We start from the raw sequence: 19,254 nt of genomic DNA, 5'->3' as shown, positions 1-19,254 counted from the left end.
TATGGTAATGGGATTTTTTTCCTGGGTAGACTCTGTGAATCTAACATGCATGTGTGGGGTAGCGAGTTCTCCATGAAAAGGCATCGAGAACTTCACACAGAGATGCCCCAGCTGGCCTGCGGGTTCTTGCTTGCACGCTAACCACTGCACAGCTGTTTATCATATTGACGTAAATGCAATGTCGCCCCTATGCCACTAGAGGGAGCGCTACACTCTTGCAGTCCACTTGCAACATCATTCAGGGAAATGTGTGATGTGTTTGTGTTACAGAAACAGGTGGGGCATACGTTGAAAAAAAAGTAAGAGTCTGTGCAACCTTTCTGCTGATGAAAGTCAGTCCTCTGTTTGTGCTTTATTTTCCGGACCCACTAAGTGAAAGGTATGAAAATAGGTTTTAAAGTTTGGTTTAAAGCACACGAACTTCATTTCATACTGTTTCATAAACTCATGGATGAACTTTGAGTGTCACCAAAATACCACAGTCTTTTATCTCAGAAGAATCTCTATTATATTAGAGTTGTTCTGTTTGATTGTGTTTTGTGAACTTTTAATAGAACATCAAATAACAATGACAATGCGCTCCAAGATGTTCTCGGTCTATATTTTAAAATACTGAATGTTTCATGGAGTACATAGAGTATCATTAATGACTCAGAGGCAAATGCAAATTTCATTAGGGTGATCATTCTGCAGAAGACCATGGCAGGTTTTAGATGTGTCAGCGAGCATCACATGAAACCTGTGTCATTTTCTAGAGAAAGTGAATCATAAACTTAATAATAAACCACACAGTTTCTCTGGAAGTTTGAAGTGACATCACTCGAATGCTTGGCTAGTGAATACTTGAAAAGTTGGAGGGTGTGTCTCCTGCTGGTATGAAGTCTGAAATGTTTTTTTGTGTTAAGGTTGTTGACTTTTCTGTAGGTTTTGCACTTTGAGTTAAGAATAAGGACACTGACACAATTTCCTGCTGTGCTTTTGCAATTTGTGATTTGTGTGCAATTTGTTTGTAATGTATGACGTACACTTTGTCAGACACCTGCATAATTAAAATCAGATAAGAAGAAAAAAAAATGAATGGTGATTGGTTAATCACTGGAGAGGTGTGAGATGTTTAGCTTTGCGAAGGGCTACTTAAAGCATGCTTGTCATTCTTCCAAACACTTGCAATTCTAGCTGTCACACCATGGACAACATGCAGCAGACAATATACAGCATCAATGGTAAGTGCACTCTGCCACTCAGATGTAACTTTAATCTTTTTCTTGTCCATAGGAAGGCGCATGTGTGCGTTTGAGCTGCTTTGAGTTTTGCTTAAATGGATTGATTAAATTTCATATGATTTTGCATAAACAGTTTATTTTCCAGCTGAAAGTAATCCAATTAAGTTTTATTCCAGCAGACATTAAGTGCAAAGAGTAAAGAAAATAACACTAATATTCTACCAAGTAATCTGATACATGGACTTTATGTAATAAATATAAATATTACAGTTGTGAAGCGGAATAGGATAGTTTTTAACATGAATGAGAGAGGCAGCATCATTTGTTAAGTGATTTCGTTTGTTAGGTAGAAAGAAACAATTTTAAATCATTCATTGCAATATTTTTTCTTGTCCTGTTGTTTATTTTTTGCGTTTTCTAAAGTTCATTTTACCCAGCGGTAATCCAGAAAACCTGTAATTCCTTTAACACTGATTTGTAAATTAAAATTGATGGCTTTGCTGAAATTCATCTCCAAAGCTCCCGTCTTACCTTTTTATCCCCGTCTGTTCTCTAGTTCCTGACAGATCTTTGTCATGTGTACTGTCTTCAGATCAGTATGGGTTCTGCCATCTGTTTTACAGGTACCACTAATGGCCACTGCCGACTAAAGTCCATGAACTTTGAGATTCCCGAAAACAGCATTTCCCATGAAACTCAGGGGCTTAGTAGGAACCGACTTGTGGTTCGACGAGGGAAACCCTTCAAAGTGACGCTAAAGTCTGACAGTTGGCTGTGGAATCCCTGCGCTGAGAGCCTGGTGCTGGAGGTTTGTTTAGGTATCAAAGACTAAGACTGTTCATATTTAAAGCAATACTTCTGATTTATAAATACCACACTCATACTTTTTCAAGTGAAAAATTGCACTCAAAAGCATTCAGGAGCACCTTTGCACCAGGGCAGTGCTGATATTAGCAATTAGAAACTGTAGCAGCTGCCAGAAAGCAACAGGTCAAAAAGGGGAGAACCACACCCTTCTGAGGCATTGGGAAATGTACAGTTCCCAAAGGCAGTGGTGGTCCTAGCCTGTTTGGCGCCCCGGGCGAACACTCCCTCTGCAATTTTTAAAAAAACTAGTTTAGTTATTATATTTTTTTTATTACAAATTCAAATTATAAGGTGGAAATTATGCTGCTTTTATCTTTATTTATTTATTTACTTTACCATACAGGTGGCCTGTCAAAGAGGATCCCAGTTCTGTTCTATGAAGAACAGTCCCACCCCCAGCTCTATGACTGGAAAGCTACAATCTACCCAGGGAACATGCATCCCCAGTCAGTCATTATCCACATTTGCGCTCCTGTTCAGTCATCAGTGGCTCTGTATGAACTCCTGGCCCACATAGAGACCAGACGGAGCAGAAAAACTTATGTATTGGGAACATTTGTGCTACTGTGCAACCCTTGGCTGAAAGGTGAGTCCATGTAGCTGCTGCCACTTGCTGTTCTTGTCCACAGTCTGCTGTTATCCTTTTGTAGACATAATTCCAACTATCACCGCTTTTCAGGTGATCCAGTATACATGCCACTGGATGCCCATAAAGAAGAGTACATCAAAAGTGACTATGGGCTAGTGTATATGGGGAGCAGTTTAAATGTTAGCAAGCGTCCATGGTCATTTGGTCTGGTATGTGACCCAGAATCATAGAACAAGTCTGCATAGATCATATATAGTAGCATTATTAGCAGGTAACATGCTAAATTTCCATCCACATGTATGCAGTATGAGCCTGGAGTCCTGGAAGCATGTCTGAAGCTCCTGGAGTTCAGCCCGCAACACCTCACTGACAAAAACAAAGATTATACATTACGAGCAGACCCTGTCTACCTCAGCCGAGTGGTCTGCGCTATGGTGAGAGACAATATAGTATAATGCTAAGCAATTTTGTCCACAGTAAAAGGAAAAAAGTGAAGTCATTAATGTGATTCTTCCTGCTCTAGATAAACTGTAACGATGACCTGGGTATTCTGGAGGGGAAGTGGCAGGGCAGTTACAAAAATGGTGTGAAGCCTACAGACTGGAGTGGCAGCGCTGACATCCTTCTCCGCTGGGCCTCATCCAAATGCAGACCTGTGCGTTATGGCCAATGCTGGGTCTTTGCATCCGTCCTCTGTACAGGTAGGATGTGTGTTTAGGATGAGATCATTGGTGAAATCTGTGTTTGATTGAGTTATCTCCTGTGCAGAGCTGTTGTTCTATGTCTCATGGAGTTCTAGATTTGTTGACCTAAATCTGTCTTAATTGCTCTACAGTACAGAAGTGATACCAGTATTAGTCTCAAGAATTGTCCAAACAAGTCAGCACAGACCCAAAATCTAAATGTATACAGGCGAGTCCACACAGGATGGATTAAAGTTGCTCTTGTGATGCTTAAAATGCTGTAGATTGACAGAATTCCATCATATGCCCCTTGATTGTTAGATCAATTATTGGATCTATTTTCTTTCTTTGAAGGGACATACCATTTACACTGCATTCCCATGGTAACTTGCCATAGGCATTATGTCAGCATTGCTATGTGATTATTGAAAATATGGTTTTTAAATGATATTAAAGCCTTTTTTTTTCTCTCTCCAGTAATGAGAGTTCTAGGGATTCCCTCCAGGGTGGTAACAGTTTTCAACGCAGCTCATGATGGAAATGGCAACATGATAATTGAAGAGTTTTACACGAGAACAGGGGAGAAGTTCGGCGTGTCAAAGGACAGCATTTGGTTGGTGTCACTTGCTCTTAACCATAAATATACAATTTCTTTTTGTAACTTCTTGCAATCTGCACTCGGTGACTTCTTTAATAGCTACAGGTGTTCACTTTCTGTTAACTCAAAGATCTAATCAGCTAGTCACATGACAGGACTTAAATGCACATAGGCATGTGTATAGACATGTTCAACAACCTGTCGAAGTTGAAACCAGGTATCACTCAAACTGTGAAGAAAGGTGATTTACTGTAAGTAGTTCTGAATGTGGTATGGTTGTTGAGGTAATAGGAGAATGCTTCAAGGTGGCAGCAAGGCAACAGTAACTCAATTAACCAAAGTTATAGAAGAACCGAACAAGAAACTAAGGATACAATTCACACCGGAATAATACACATAAGAAATATTGGAAAAATGTTTTCTAGTCTCAATTTCTTCTACAAGAGTTGGATGGTAGGGTCAGGATTTGTCATAAAACATCATGGCTGGAAGGATCCATTCTGCCTCGTATCAATGGTTCAGGTTGCTGCTGGTGGTGTAATGGTGTGGTGGATCCTTTCTTGGAAACTTTGGGCACCTTAGTACAAACTGAGCATCATTTAAACACCACAGCCTGCCTGAGTATTGTTGCTGACCAAGTCATCCACTGAGCACAGTGTCCCTATATTCTGATGGCTGTTTCCAGGAGGATAACACACCATGTCACAAAACTCAGATCATCTCAAAATGGTTTTTTGACCATGACAATGAGTTCATTGTACTCAAACGGCCTCCACTATCACCAGATCTCAATCCAACAGATCACCTTTGGGATGTAGTGTAATGACAAATTTACATTATAGATGAAGCGACAAATCTACAGCAATTGAGCGATGCTGGAGTAAAATCTGTGAGGAAGCAGCTTGTTGAATGTGTAACACAAATAAATTGAGGCAGTGCGCAAAGCAAAACAGGGCCCAACCTGCTACTAGCACAGTGTATCTCATAAAGTGGCTTTCAAAATAATTGTGTAACTTGCTAAAAGGACTTTTTACTACTACAAATATTTTTCTGTTTTGTAAAATTAACCTGACTGTTCTGTATATTAATTGCATAATGCACATCATCTGTAGTTATCTCTACACTGTTAAAAAAACATCTTAAAAAAAACGGTAATATTCTGGCACCTGGGGCGCCAAAATACTACCGTAACATAACAGAAAATAACTTCCTCATAAAAATACGGTTATTTCCAGTGATGACAATACAGTTTGTTGCGCTAATTTCACATGGGATTCTGCCTTTACCAAGTGCTTTTAGACATTAAATTAGGAACATTTTAACGTGATCAAACAAAGAAATTACCTATAAACAAGGTCAATGAATGTGGCAATATGAATCATAATACGTAAATGTACAGAAATATACAGTTAACAGTTTGTTTAAATAATAATGGATTGCATGCCCTGGGACAGACTGACAGAGGGGAGGCTGCCATATCGCACCATCGGCTCCTCTGGCCATCACCAGTAGGCAAAAAGTCTTGACCACAGACACAATACCGAGAGTGTCCGAGCCGGGGATCGAACCGGCAACTTTCTGATCATAAGGCGAACTGCTAACTCTTGAGCCATGATCACCCTAAATAGCAATGATAATAATACTTATGTGATGTAACACAAACTTATAGGAATCATATACTTTTCCATAGCATTACATTTGAATTCAACAGTTCAATCTTTCAAATAACGGACAGATATTTGTGAGATCATGATACATTTGTGAATGTATTTTAACAATCTAAATATGCATATGTACAGACAGATACATTTAATAATCATGAAAATTATGTTTTATTACATTACAGTGATTTAACGTTAATTTACGTCTGTGAAGGTTCTCAGTCATCCAGGTCATCGTAGTCAAAGGAGCTTGCAAAGAAAAGCGTCTGGACGTCTTCAAGTTGCTTGAAGACGTTTCACCTCTCATCCGAGAAGCTTCTTCAGTTCTAAGGTCAAATGGTGGAGAGTCCCAGATATAAACCTAGTGGGAGTGACCCCCCACAGAGGGACAAAAGGACCCCCTGATGATCCTCTAATCGCCTGAGCCAAGGTGTGAAACTGGGTGTGGGTCCCAATCAGCCAGAGTTTCGGGTGCCAATGTCCAAAATGTGAACATTGGCATCCTCGAAAGAGTGTCCTTTATCCTTAAGATGCAGATGGACTGCTGAGTCTTGTCCTGTGGAGATGGCTCTTCTGTGTTGTGCCATGCGCTTGTGAAGTGGCTGTTTGGTCTCTCCAATGTAGAGGTCTGAGCATTCCTCGCTGCACTGTACAGCATACACCACATTGTTAAGTTTGTGTTTTGGCGTTTTGTCTTTCGGGTGAACCAGTTTCTGTCTGAGCGTGTTGCTGGGTCTGAAATGCACCGGGATGTCATGCTTGGAGAAAACTCTCCTGAGTTTCTCTGATACACCGGCTACATAGGGGATGACAATGTTGTTGCGTCTGTCCTTCTTATCCTCCCTCGCTGGTGTCTGGTCTTCTTTTCTGTGCCTCTTTGCTGACTTTAAGAACGCCCATTTAGGATAGCCGCACGTTTTGAGTGCTTCCTTTACATGTGTGTGTTCCTTCTTTTTTCCTTCAGGCTTAGAGGGAACATGTTCTGCCCGGTGGTGTAGGGTCCTGATTACTCCAAGTTTGTGTTCCAAAGGGTGATGGGAGTCAAAGAGGAGGTACTGGTCTGTGTGTGTGGGCTTCCGGTAAACTTCGATGTTGAGTTTGCCGTTCTCTTCAATGTGCACGGCGCAGTCCAGGAAAGGCAAACAGTCGTCCTTTGTGTCTTCCCTGGTGAACTTGATGTTCTTATCCACAGCGTTAATGTGCGCAGTGAAGGATTCCACTTCTTGTGTCTTGATTTTGACCCAGGTGTCGTCCACATATCTGTACCAGTGGCTGGGTACTCTTCCTTTGAAAGAGCCAAGAGCCTTCCTTTCCACTTCCTCCATGTAAAGGTTGGCTACAATAGGTGACACGGGGGAGCCCATGGCACAGCCATGTTTTTGTCTGTAAAAGCCTTCGTTGTACTTGAAATATGTAGTGGTGAGGCAGAGGTCTAACAGTGTGCAAATCTGATCGGGTGTGAAGTTGGTCCTGTCCTCCAAGGAGCTGTCTTCTTGTAGTCGTTTTCTGACAGTCTCCACGGCCTCCGTGGTGGGTATGCAAGTGAAAAGAGAGACTACATCAAAGGACACCATGGTTTCATCTGGATCCAGGGTAAGTTTCTGGACCTTGTCGGTGAAGTCGGTGGAGTTCTTGATGTGGTGTGGGGTGTTCCCCACGAGAGGCGCAAGGATGGTGGCAAGGTGTTTAGCAATGTTGTAAGTGGCTGAGTTTATGCTACTGACTATGGGTCTGAGTGGGACAGCTTCCTTGTGGATCTTAGGAAGTCCATAGATGCAGGGTATGGCATCCCCTGGGTAAAGGCGGTGATATGTAAGGCGGTCAATGATTTTGTCCTTTTCAAAGTCTTGAAGGCAAGCTATAACTTTCTTTTTGTAGCTGCTTGTGGGGTCTCGCTTTAGGGCTTCGTAGGTATTGTTGTCACTGAGGAGAGTAGTGATCTTTGTATGGTAATCTGTAGTGTTTAGGACCACGGTGCATCTTCCCTTATCAGCTGGTAAAACAGTGATGTTGTGGTCTTTGCTCAGGGAAGCGACGGCTTTCTTTTCCTGCATTGTGAGGTTGGATGGAGGGACTTTGGCACTGGAGAGCGTGGCTGAGACTTTCATCCTGATGTATGCTGTACAGTGCAGCGAGGAATGCTCAGACCTCTACATTGGAGAGACCAAACAGCCACTTCACAAGCGCATGGCACAACACAGAAGAACCACCTCCACAGGACAAGACTCAGCAGTCCATCTGCATCTTAAGGATAAAGGACACTCTTTCGAGGATGCCAATGTTCACATTTTGGACGGAGAGGACAGATGGTTTGAAAGAGGAGTGAAAGAAGCCATCTATGCCCACTGTGAGCGACCATCTTTGAACAGAGGCGGGGGTTTACGACACCAACTCTCTGCCATCTATAATCCAGTTTTGAGATCCCTTCCCAGACGTCTTAACGCCCACTCACATCCTGGGCCAACTGACCTCAGGAATTCGCATGATAAGGTGGGGCCAGGTTTCACAATGAACACACCCGAAACTCTGGCTGATTGGGACCCACGCCCAGTTTCACACCTTGGCTCAGGCGATTAGAGGATCATCAGGGGGTCCTTTTGTCCCTCTGTGGGGGGAAACTCCCACTAGGTTTATATCTGGGACTCTCCACTATTTGACCTTAGAACTGAAGAAGCTTCTCGGATGAGAGGTGAAACGTCTTCAAGCAACTTAAAGAAGTCCAGACGCTTTTCTTTGCAAGCTCCTTTGACAACGTTAATTTACATTTGAAATGTGAAATCACAGTCTATTTACTTAACTTTAATGATATTCTAGAAGAACAGAAAAGAACTGTAAAATGCACAGTAAAATACTTTTATATTAGGATTTTCCTACAGTGCAGCCATACCCGCGACCTTGTGGTTGTTAGTTCACATTCATTGGCCGATGCTTAGCGTCATGTTATTATGTGTCCCATGGCATGTCACATTGTTTTCATGGCCACACCCTCACCACAGGTGCAGAGGCCTATTTCTGTTCAGGAATGTTGTGAATACTTTGAGATTTATATTAATTGCAATTCCTACCTCTACATTTATTTTTTAAAATATCTAATTAGCACAGCGTGGCTGTGCAATGTTTTAGATGTTTTTTTTAGTTTTTATTCCTATTAATTATATTTTCACTTGTTACCTCTGAATTATTGAATCAGGCCTAGATGACATGAAATTTTCAGCAAAATTATAATTCAAATACTCCTTTAATTATTGATTATTCTCATTAATTTTCGATCATTTTATATATTTTTCCATAGTATTACATTTGAATTTAACAGATCATTCTCTCACATAACAGACAAATATTTGTGAAATGATGATGCATTTCTGAATGTATTTTTACAATCTAAATATGCATATGTACAAAAAAAATCTATTTTAAAAACAAGTAAATTGTGTTTTACTATATTTACAGTGATGTTATGTTATTTTACCTTTGACATGTAAAATCACAGTCTACTTATGTAAACTTAAGGATATTCTAGAAAGACAGTACAAAACTGTAAAATATGCAGTAAGATACTTTGACATTACTATTTTTTGGAACAGTGTACTTGACCTCTTGCAGGAACTTCCATGTGTGGGTGGAGTGCTGGATGAGGAGACCAGATCTTGGTGCAGGGTGTGACGGTTGGCAGGTAGTGGACCCAACACCGCAGGAAAAGAGTGAAGGTACATGTAGGCCCCTGCTCCAAATAGCTGTCAAAATTATGCTCTTTATAGATTGCATTGATTTGCAATGAAAGATACTGACTGATATTTCTCTGTAAACACATTGATCCTCAGGGATATTTTGCTGTGGACCTTGTCCAGTTGCTGCCATCCAGCACCACTGGTTGGACGCCCGATACGACATCCCATTCGTCTGTGCCTCTGTTGATGCGGATGTCGTAAGGTTAATTGTGCACAATGGACTGGTGGTGGGAAAGACGGTGGACACTGAGTGTGTGGGAAAGCTCATCTACACCAAAAGCATCGGATCAGATAAACCAGAGAATCTGAAGCTGACATATAAACCTGACAAAAGTAAGAGAATGTGCTCAATCTATCTCTGAGGCTTGTCATAGCAAAATGTTTCTCTTATAACTTTTAAAAAGCTAAAGATCTTCAGCAATTGTTCCTTGAAAAACAGACACTTTCTGTATGAGAAAATAAGTTCAAGTAGTTTTATTTCTGCTTTTTGTTTCAGGAGGAAACACCTCAGTCTGTGCAAGAACACTGCAACACCAAGGTCAGTGTCTGTACCCCAGAGCATCCCCAACAACCTTTAAGACTCCCCTTATTGCTATCAGGGGCTAAGCTAAATTGTTAACACATTCATGTGTTAACTCTGTCACCGGGCGCTTTGCTAGGTTTTAAAGGCTAGATGTTACAGTGCCTAACCTGGTGCATTCAGTCCTCAGTGCAGGTTCTTCACAGGTGGGTGCTCCTTCCATGTGGAGCTATTGGGGACAGCTGTCTTCTTAACATACATGTCTGGCAATCTGGGAGTCAGTATTTTCCCATAGTGAGATTTGAAACGAATGCTATGAAGGAGAACCTATAATATAAAACCTATAATATATATATATATGCGCGTGTGTGTGTGTGTGTGTGTGTGTGTGTGTGTGTGTGTTTAATTTCTACACACCTTTAATCATTTAGGGTTTAATCTAGAACGAGCTAGATTGTTCAAGTGGTGAAAATCAAACCAGCTCTAGTCGCATATCTTTAACCTGAAACAATGTACATGTTATTACCAGGTACAATGTCACCCAATTTGAACGTGACCCTAAAAATAGTTGGGGTGCCAAAACTGGGTGAGCCCATCCACATATGTGTGACCATCACAAACCAGTGCAAGAACCCCAGGGTTCTGGTGGGACACATCAACGCTCAGGTGAAAGAGTACGACAGCAGCCCGTGTGAGGCCTTCTGGGACGCACAAACAGAGGTGCAGATACAGCCATTTTCAGGTGACTGAATACATTCATGATTCCAGTACATTTACTATTGTACTGCTTATATATAGATTAGTGTTTGATAAACAAAGTAACTAACCTTCCCTTTGATTTGCTTCGTTTCTTCCCTTTCCCATGACGTTTTCCTCATCCCCAGTGACAACACTCAATCACACCATCTCTCATTTTAAATATCAGTCATTCCTGGCTGGTGATGATATTGTGAACTTGGCAGTGGTGCTAAAGGACATGAGGACCAAAGAAACATTTCTGGCTGCTGAAGAGTTCAGCATAAGCCCTCCACAAATAACCATACAGGTACAACAACATCCCCCCTCCTGTCTCTGCAACTCACAAAGTATTATATATGAATTACATAGCACTGTCTTCCTTTCTCTTCCTTCCTCATCTTCCTCACTTTTATCTTTTTCATGGCTGTCAGCTGAATATGACAGGATCAGGTTATTATTGTAATGAAGAACAAAGTCAAAATCACATCAAAAGAGCATGCACAACAACAGTCTCTCTAACATAGTTTGGTGACCTAAATCAAATTACCTTTCACATTATGATGTCAGTCAACTGATAATATGTCGGCCTTGCAGGAAAAGATTCAGCAAAGAAATAAATTTCTTTTGCTGTTCCCTGACCAACTATATTCATTCACTTTACACCATATATTAAATTCCAAAGCCTATTTAGTGTAATTAATGAGCTTTATTAGGCTCACCAAAACTGGAAAATAAAGACTCACTTTCTGGTCAAGCATTCAGATGGTAGGGTCAAAATTTAGTGTAAAAAATCTGAAAGCATGGATCCATCCTGCCTTGTCTCAATGGTTCAAGCTGATGTTGGTGTAATGGTGCAGGGGATATTTTCATGAAAAAATCTGCTAGCCTGTGTGAGCACAGTCTACACCGTGTCACAAAGCTCAAACAATGTCAAACTGGTTTCTTGAACATAATGATGAGTTCACTGTACTCAAACAGCCTCCACGGTCACCAGATCTCAATCCAACAGATCAAGTTTAGGGTGTGTTGATATAAAAAAAAAATCACATTATGGATGTGTAGCCGACAAATCTACTGCAGCTGTGTGATGCTATCATGTCAACATGGACCAAAACGTCTGAGGAATGTTTCCAGTACCTTGGAAACTAACTAATGAAGTAGTTGACGACTGTCAAGATGACATGCTTTCAGTATTCAGTAGACTTTAGATGTTTCTCAATAATCTTTTTCTTTCATTTTCCTATTTGCACATTATTTTCATTTTTATCAGCATGTTACGGTATTCAAATTTGGAGTGATACAAGTGTTAGAGTAAAGGTCATGAAGCGTTACGATCACAGGCTCACTAAAAACCATATTCTTTACTCTCAGTCAGTAAGCTCTCACAGTCTTATCACCGGTCCTCCTGGGCTTAACAAAAAACAACAGCAATAAAAACTAAAATTTACAAGAAGAAGACGGGCATTGTGCAATGTACATATGAATATATAGAATTATACACTGCTTAAAAAATTAAAGGAACACTTTGAAAACACATCAGATCTCAGTGCTGGATATCTATTGTGACACGGACTGGCCGTGTGTTTGGAAAAGGTGCCACATCATTTCATGGAAAGTGAAAAAAAAATGATACGGTAGGGTAGTCATTTTGATGAAATTTCATAGCATGGCAGATGGTGTCCTGGGGGGGATCTCCTCCCACATATGGACATGGGCTTTACTGAGCTCCTGGACACTCTGAGGTGCAACTTGTTACACCCTTTTATGTCTGTCACATGTGCTCAGGGTGAACTTGCTCCTATGTGTATTCTATGGCAAATGCCAATCAGGCTCCATGATGCCAGGCAATGAACACAGGGCCCTTTAGAGGTAGAGGATGTCGGGCCCTCAGGCCACTCTCATCAAGTTTGTTTCTGATTATTTGGTCAGACATTCACAGCAGTGTCCTGCTAGAGGTCATTTTTACAGTCTTGGCAGTGCTCATCCTGTGCCACCTTCCATAAAGGAGCAGACACCGGTCTGGCTGATGGGTTAAGGGCATTGTACGGCTCTGTCCAGCTCTCCTAGAGTACCTGTCTGTCTCCTGGAATCTCCACCATGATATTGAGCTGGTAGACAAAGCAAGCCGTGTGGCAATGGCATGTATTGATGTGCCATCCTGGAGAAGTTGCACCAGCTGTGCAACCTCTGTGAGTTCCAGGTAGCACCTCATGCTACCATTAGTAACGGCGACTCTGGCCAAATGCAAAACTAGTAAAAAAAACCAAACAAAACAGAATCAGTGAGGATGGAAAGAATGTCAGTGGCCTCCACTTGTAAAACAGTTCCTGATTGTCTCACTGTTGTCCCTATTTTACAGCTTTTGTTCATTTCATTAGGACCAAAGCAGCTGAAACGGATTAACCACCCTCTCTGCTACTTAACTGACCAAAAAAATATTGGAGACTTGATGTTTTACTCTGAACAAAAAGTATTAATTCCTTGATTTTTTTTCACACAGAGTATAAGTCACTTTGCTAAAGAGCAGATTAGAGCCCAAAATGCTAATGCTATTAGCATTTTTAGCAGTGTCTAGTGAATCATTTACAGAAGCCAAAAGAAAGGTGGATCCATGTAACTCACTTATAAAACACTGCAAGATAATGTTTGGTGCCAGAGAAAATATTGGTGAAAAATGCTGTGTGAAGAACACCACTAGCATTCAAAACTTTATAAAACACAAGCTTCCACCTCGAACTCATATGAAAGCTTCCCACGCTTCTTTAAAAATATCCATATTTATTTTCCTTTTTTTATTGGGTTAAAAAAACAGTATCTGCCACAATCAGTTTTACAGATAATTTTTTTCCCCTGTGTGCTCTTGTAATTGTGGCTGCTCTGTAGATTGAAGGAGGCAACTCTATCCAGCTGAAGAAGCAGCGCACAGTCCTTGTGTCCTTCACCAACTGCCTCAGCACAGCTCTGTATGAAGCTGTGTTGACTGTGCAGGGAGCTGGCTTGCTGGAGGGCAAACAAGTGGCCAAGTAAGTGTGTCAAAAAACACAAAACTATCTTCCCTTCAAATCTGAACTGGGCAGATGTCTGAGGAATGTGGCCTGAGAATGCGGTCAGGTATGTTACTGCAACAGTAAAAACAAGTTGCTGTCATATCTGTCATATGTTAGAGCACCATTGCCCACAGGCAATTAATTTACTGTTCCATTTATTTGATGATGACCTGTTTACATTATCTCACTTTTATAAACGCAAGATTTCTTCATCGAGAAATTAGGTTGCTGAAGGTTCATGGTTGTTGTTTAAGATTACAAGTACTGTAAATCTGTGGCTGATGGTAAGGTGGAATGTCTTGAGGAATGTCGAGAGGTCGTAAAGTCTTGAAAAGTCTACAGTTGTGCCACACCTCCTTTAAAAATAGTGTTGTTTCAGTCATCCCAACTAAACACCTAGCCGTCTAATGACTAGTCTGTATTTTCAGGTTTGGCAGTGAGTGTATTTAGCTTCAGCTAGCTTTTTTTTACAGTGCCAAATGTAGTTTTTAAAAAACCTAAAAACAACATCCCTCTTCATAAAACCCATTCAACCACCCTTTTCCTGCATCACACAAAATATACAGGACCCTGCTGTTGTTTTTTCTGTTTATTTTTTCCATTATTATTTTTACACACTGAATTTCACTTGGTTAATTCTTCTTCAGTTTCTTTTTTATGGGCTTCAAGGATGTGTAAGGTATTGTAAATCTGTATCCATTGGCTTTTTATTTGCACAGACACCCCCGGGAGGAATGAATTAGCTAACAAGGGAAGAAATAATGTATCTTGTTAAGATGTTATACATCAGCATTACTGAGACTGGTTTGGCATTAGCTTTTTGGCTTGATATATAGTGGAGAAGAAGAGTAAGGTCTGTGAGCCAGAAAAAAAATCTCTACCTGGCAAAGGTTTCCTTGAGAAATTGGTAGCATTACTCAAAATTCATCATCCACAGCACATGGAGATATTGGGATCATTTTGTACTGTGGGATAGAAAATCCCTCACCAATTTCTCCTTTATTCAGTTTGTACTATTACTACCTGCTTTTGCCTGTGCAAAACATTAGATCTCCGAGCTCTGGAGCTGTACTGTCTTTGTGGGAGGTGAGATGTGAAAAGAATACATTTGTCTGCTCTGTCTCTCAGGATAATTCTCCTGCAGCCAGGCGAGAAGATAGAGAAGAAGGTGTCCATCACGGCTACTTCACCTGGCACCAAGCTGCTGATGGCCACTTTGTCACACAGCAACAACCCCAACATCATTGCCAGGTGGTACCACAAAGTGTCTGTCACAGCATAATGACCACGACTTCATCAGCGTAAAACAAATTAAAAAGTAACATTAAAGTAACACTTTAACCTTTTGTCTATTGAAGAATACAAATGATCTTACATGAAAGAAAAAGTGTGATTTATTGTTATTATTATTCCGTCATGAACACAACTTAGATGAAGATGTCAAGTTTACAGAGTGTGTTGGTTTACTTTGCAGTCACTACTTTAAATATATTCTACTTATTGTCCAAGATATTGTTTCTTTATTTCATTTATTTTTTTCCATCACACCTTCCAATGTTTATATGGCGTGCACACATATGAACACTGCAAGGTCAAAGTTCTGTTTTATGTTACATTAATACATCTTTGTTTGAGTTACCTGGGGGTTGAAGTACTGCTGACAGACTAATTGGACGAAATCACCTCCTTTATTGCCTGGGGGATGTTTCAAATTTGTTCAATTGTTTTGTATTAGTTGGTTATATAGTAGCCATTTTTGAGTTTAGTTTATTGAGTTGACATCTTTTCTTTGTCTGCCTGTTTAGGTTTTTGGGTTGTCAATTAATTTTTATGTTTTGGGTCAATAAAACCCCTTTTTTGAATTAAACACCTTTATGCCTTACTGCTTGGTCCCTGACACAGCAGCTCATGAATGTAGCATCTTTCTTATACAACTGTATGTGGTTATTATACTGTACCTCCTTCTTCTATGACTAAATAAAGACATAGACCAGCTTTCCCCCCCAACTGCAACCTATTCTTATTGAAATACCTTCCATAAATATATATAGATTATCGGTGCATGATATCTGCTTCAGGGAGACGATGAAATTTAAGGTTAAATTCCAAAAAACTGACGCTGGCACCGACTGCTCTTTCATGAAATAAGGCAAAGCTGCTGTCAGGGGAATCAAAGCGTGTGGTCAAATTGTTATCTTAATCTTGTTTTATCTGGTTGATTGAAGCCAACGCAGCATTTTCAGTGTCCACTAAATCCACGGGTTTAGTGGGATTAATAAAATATGACACCAATTTGACCTTTTTTGAACAAGAGCGTTTGAAGCAAGGAGATGATAGCGTTGCAAGTTTATGTAATACACACTGTACATTTTAAAAACTGAAATGATTATAAAAAAATTTAAATGGAGAGAGTTTGAACTAAAAATAATATTGTAATATGTAGTTTGTAAAGAGATTCATGACCTATAAATGAACATTAAGTTCATGTTACGATTCTACCCATGCGACAGGTAAAATTCTTATATTTGTTTTTCTTTTTGAATCTCAAATGTAAACCAGACAGGCTCGGTTTTATCATTTTTTTGTCCTTGATACAGGCCAAAACCCCTTCAGTATCATGCCTATTTCTCTATAATAAGAAATATGAACATGAGTACAGTCTTCACTCCCCCCTTTTTGTTTTTATCTGAAGCTGGACTGAGCTGCATTGCTGTAACACAAAAAGACCACCAGGCGGCAGCAGCGGCTTTCCCAGTTGTCTCTGTTTTTGCTTTCTCCCTCATGCAGCTGTGTGTTTAATAAGAGGAAATGAAAGTTTGCCCCGTTTTAATGTCTTTAATGTTGCCTCTGAGGTTCTTTTCATCTTTTCCCCACCCTGGCTTTAGTTTAGCTCTTCCTCTCATGCAGATGCAAATAAGAGGCTGAAATTTAGACTGCTAAACTTACTGTTGTCTTTGGCTTTGTGATCCCCCCTCCAAAAAAACAAACCCAGTAGATTTGTGGAGGTCAGACGATATCATCAAAGACTCCTGATATAGGTGAATTTTAACATTTGACTTTAGGTTATTTTTCAGCTTCCTGCAAGACCCAGGAAGCTGAAAACTCATGGTAAGAGAGATGTGCATTCCTTATTCTGTTCGAAAACAGGCCCATCAGCCTGTAAAACTATACCTAGTGAGCTTGGATAAGAGCTTCTTTTTTTCCAGCACTACCTCCTCTGTTCCCTGTCAGTTTAATGGGCTTCTAAATGGAATAATATAGAAGATCTTGTCTGCGTTTGGGCATTTCATTTCAGGCACTTCTGGGAGATTAGAAGATGCTTTACACAGAGATACATTGTGTCTGCATGGGTGCAGCCTTTAGATGAGTGTTTCAACCTAAAGGATTTCCGGCTGACGTGCGTACTGAACAGCTTGTGATCTCACCTCGGTGTCAGAGATGGAGGCAGAGGCGTTGGCAGACGGAGACGATAATCAGACTCCACACTCGCTGATTTCCAGACAAATTAAACGTCAGGGGAAAGCAGGGAGCGGGACCGCTGGGCTGCTTTGGAAAGTCGAGGCTATCATAAATTATTAATCGCTCCTCGTCACGGCCTCCCTCTCTCTCATCATCCCTCCCTTTTCAGCCACCCCCTTTCTTCATCCATCCCTCACATTTCCCCTCGTTAAAAAAAATCTTCATCTTTTTTTCTGGCTTCTTTTTTGCCTGTCACCTTATTCCATGCCTCCTTCCTTCCACCTTTTGTCAGTTCATATCTGTCTTCCCTTACCCCTCCTCCCTGCCTTCTTCTTGACTTCACTGATTTTCATCCCTCCCATCCATCTGCTCTTCATTTCCATCTCCCCTGTTAATCTTGATCACTTTTTCCTCCTCTGAATATCCTCTTCGCATCCCTCCTTCCTGTTTACAATCTTGCTCTCCATCCTTCCCCTCTTTGTCTCCTCTCCTTCCTTTTGATAACATTTTGTGTTCTGGGAGTTTTTTTCTCCCTGCCATCCTCTCTTCTCTTTTGCCTTGTTCTGTCTTTTCACCTTTGACACGTGTAAAACAGACCCGTGTGATTTTGCATTGACTTTGTGTTTTCAGTTCTGAAATATTTTGGCACTATAGCTAAAACAGAAAAGCCTCATTATACACAGCGCATACGCCTGGCGGGAGGTTTGCTCCTCTTCTCTCTCTCTCTCTCTCTCTCTCTCTTTTTTCCAGAATGCTGAAAGATCCTCAAGAAAACGAGTTGACAATTTAGAGCTTGTTTAAATTTGTTATTTTACTACACACCACATATTGCTTATCCTTGATTTATGTTGTAGTCAGTTTATTCTTAATTTTTTGCTACTAAAAAAAAGCGAAAAATTTAAAGAGTGAAAACAGTAGGCGGCATTGCAGAGGACACCACTTCCACTTTTTTAACGATGGCATCTTGAAGAAAATATTATTTGATGGAATACTAAATGCTCAGAAACTCATTTATATGCTTATTTGTGGTATTTAATTAAGATTTTATTTAATCTGTTCAATCTGAATTCAGGGTTGGGGTTGCTAGGATGCGCCATGTGGATTTTTGATTGACTAATCACCCTCAAACAAAAACTTTTACCCTAATAAACTTTACATAGGCTAGTATTCCAGGAGTATTTATACAGAACACTGCTGCACTTTACAGTTTCCATCCAGTGCAGTTACATTCTGTGCAAAGTAGGTTTAACAAGCTGAAAAGGGTGCAGGGTAACCTAACCTACAGGCTGTGCAGGTTAGGTATATTGTGACACAAGAAATGATGCAAGTGATAACAAAAGAGACCAGGATGTGTTCCTTCTTTGTGTTACCTGCATAGAAGAAATTTCCACGCACAGATATGTAGAAAATATCTGCTGTCAGAGACATTATAAGTCCTGTGACCATTTTAACCTTGCACATTGTTGGAAGCTATTTGTGTTGAAATGCGCTTAGTAGTGCTGACTGTGTGTTTGTTGCCACTACTAGTATTTGTACCACAAATACTTCTTGCCCACCCGTATAGCCCAGTGTGGCTAACTCAGAACCTGTTGCATACATTTCCACACATGCTGCAAAGAGGCAGGAGTCATTTTCAGTCCCATTTTGTTTTGGTTTAGGCAACCAAACCCCAGAATGGGCTTCAAAACATGATGTCATGGAGCATTTACCACATCTTAGAGAGCCTGTTTGACAGAAAGCATCAAAGGTAAATGTGTTGGGGCAAGAAAGCAATAATTTGCTATACTGCCTGCAGATTTTGTCTGCTGTAATTTTGTCCTGATGAAAATTATCCCAACTTTGCTACAGTAGATTGTTAAAGGCACTAAAAAGGCTCTGCACCACACAACACTGTACTGATAGCAGCACTGTGAACCTGTAAGATTTACGAAGTGAATTCAAATTAACCCACCATTTTTATGTTGGCCACTTTATGGAAACTGAGACTTTTTTTTCTGCTAGAAAAGCAAAATTAATTACTAGTCTCCTAATTGTTCCATATTTATATTCTCAATTAGCAGGGTTGTCTGAAAAACAAGTTGATATCATGTTCAAATAATCTGCAGATGAAGTATGTCATCCATCTGCAGGTAACACAGTAT

General features: G+C 40.4%; 1 protein-coding gene across 1 annotated transcript; it reads left to right on the top strand.

Annotated features, from left to right (window-relative positions):
- The first annotated feature begins 1,178 nt into the window (after positions 1–1,178).
- LOC309697730 (protein-glutamine gamma-glutamyltransferase 2-like) lies at positions 1,179–15,595 on the top strand. The gene is made up of 14 exons (XM_082519843.1): positions 1,179–1,223; positions 1,847–2,041; positions 2,434–2,676; positions 2,770–2,888; positions 2,985–3,113; positions 3,203–3,380; positions 3,840–3,975; positions 9,225–9,328; positions 9,443–9,682; positions 9,846–9,887; positions 10,399–10,611; positions 10,754–10,914; positions 13,491–13,630; positions 14,783–15,595. Exons 1-14 carry the CDS (start codon positions 1,187–1,189, stop codon positions 14,934–14,936), a joined length of 2,091 nt encoding a protein of 696 aa, XP_082375969.1. The 5' UTR covers positions 1,179–1,186; the 3' UTR covers positions 14,937–15,595.
- Positions 15,596–19,254: the final 3,659 nt, after the last annotated feature.

The sequence above is a fragment of the Aulonocara stuartgranti genome (genome assembly GCF_965226115.1).
Source record: "Aulonocara stuartgranti genome assembly, chromosome: 20".
Lineage (NCBI taxonomy): Eukaryota > Metazoa > Chordata > Actinopteri > Cichliformes > Cichlidae > Aulonocara > Aulonocara stuartgranti.
The sequence above is the reverse complement of the archived record's forward strand: the minus strand, read 5'-3'. Positions and strand labels throughout refer to the sequence as shown.

What these genes read in the sequence shown, in the direction of transcription:
- LOC309697730 (XM_082519843.1), top strand. Translation starts at nt 1,187, where the DNA reads ATGGACAACATGCAGCAGACAATATACAGCATCAATG. An exon ending in GTGTCAAAGGACAGCATTTG is followed by an intron (nt 3,976 to 9,224) that starts GTTGGTGTCACT and finishes GACCTCTTGCAG; the next exon opens with GAACTTCCATGTGTGGGTGG. An exon ending in GCAGATACAGCCATTTTCAG is followed by an intron (nt 10,612 to 10,753) that starts GTGACTGAATAC and finishes CCTCATCCCCAG; the next exon opens with TGACAACACTCAATCACACC.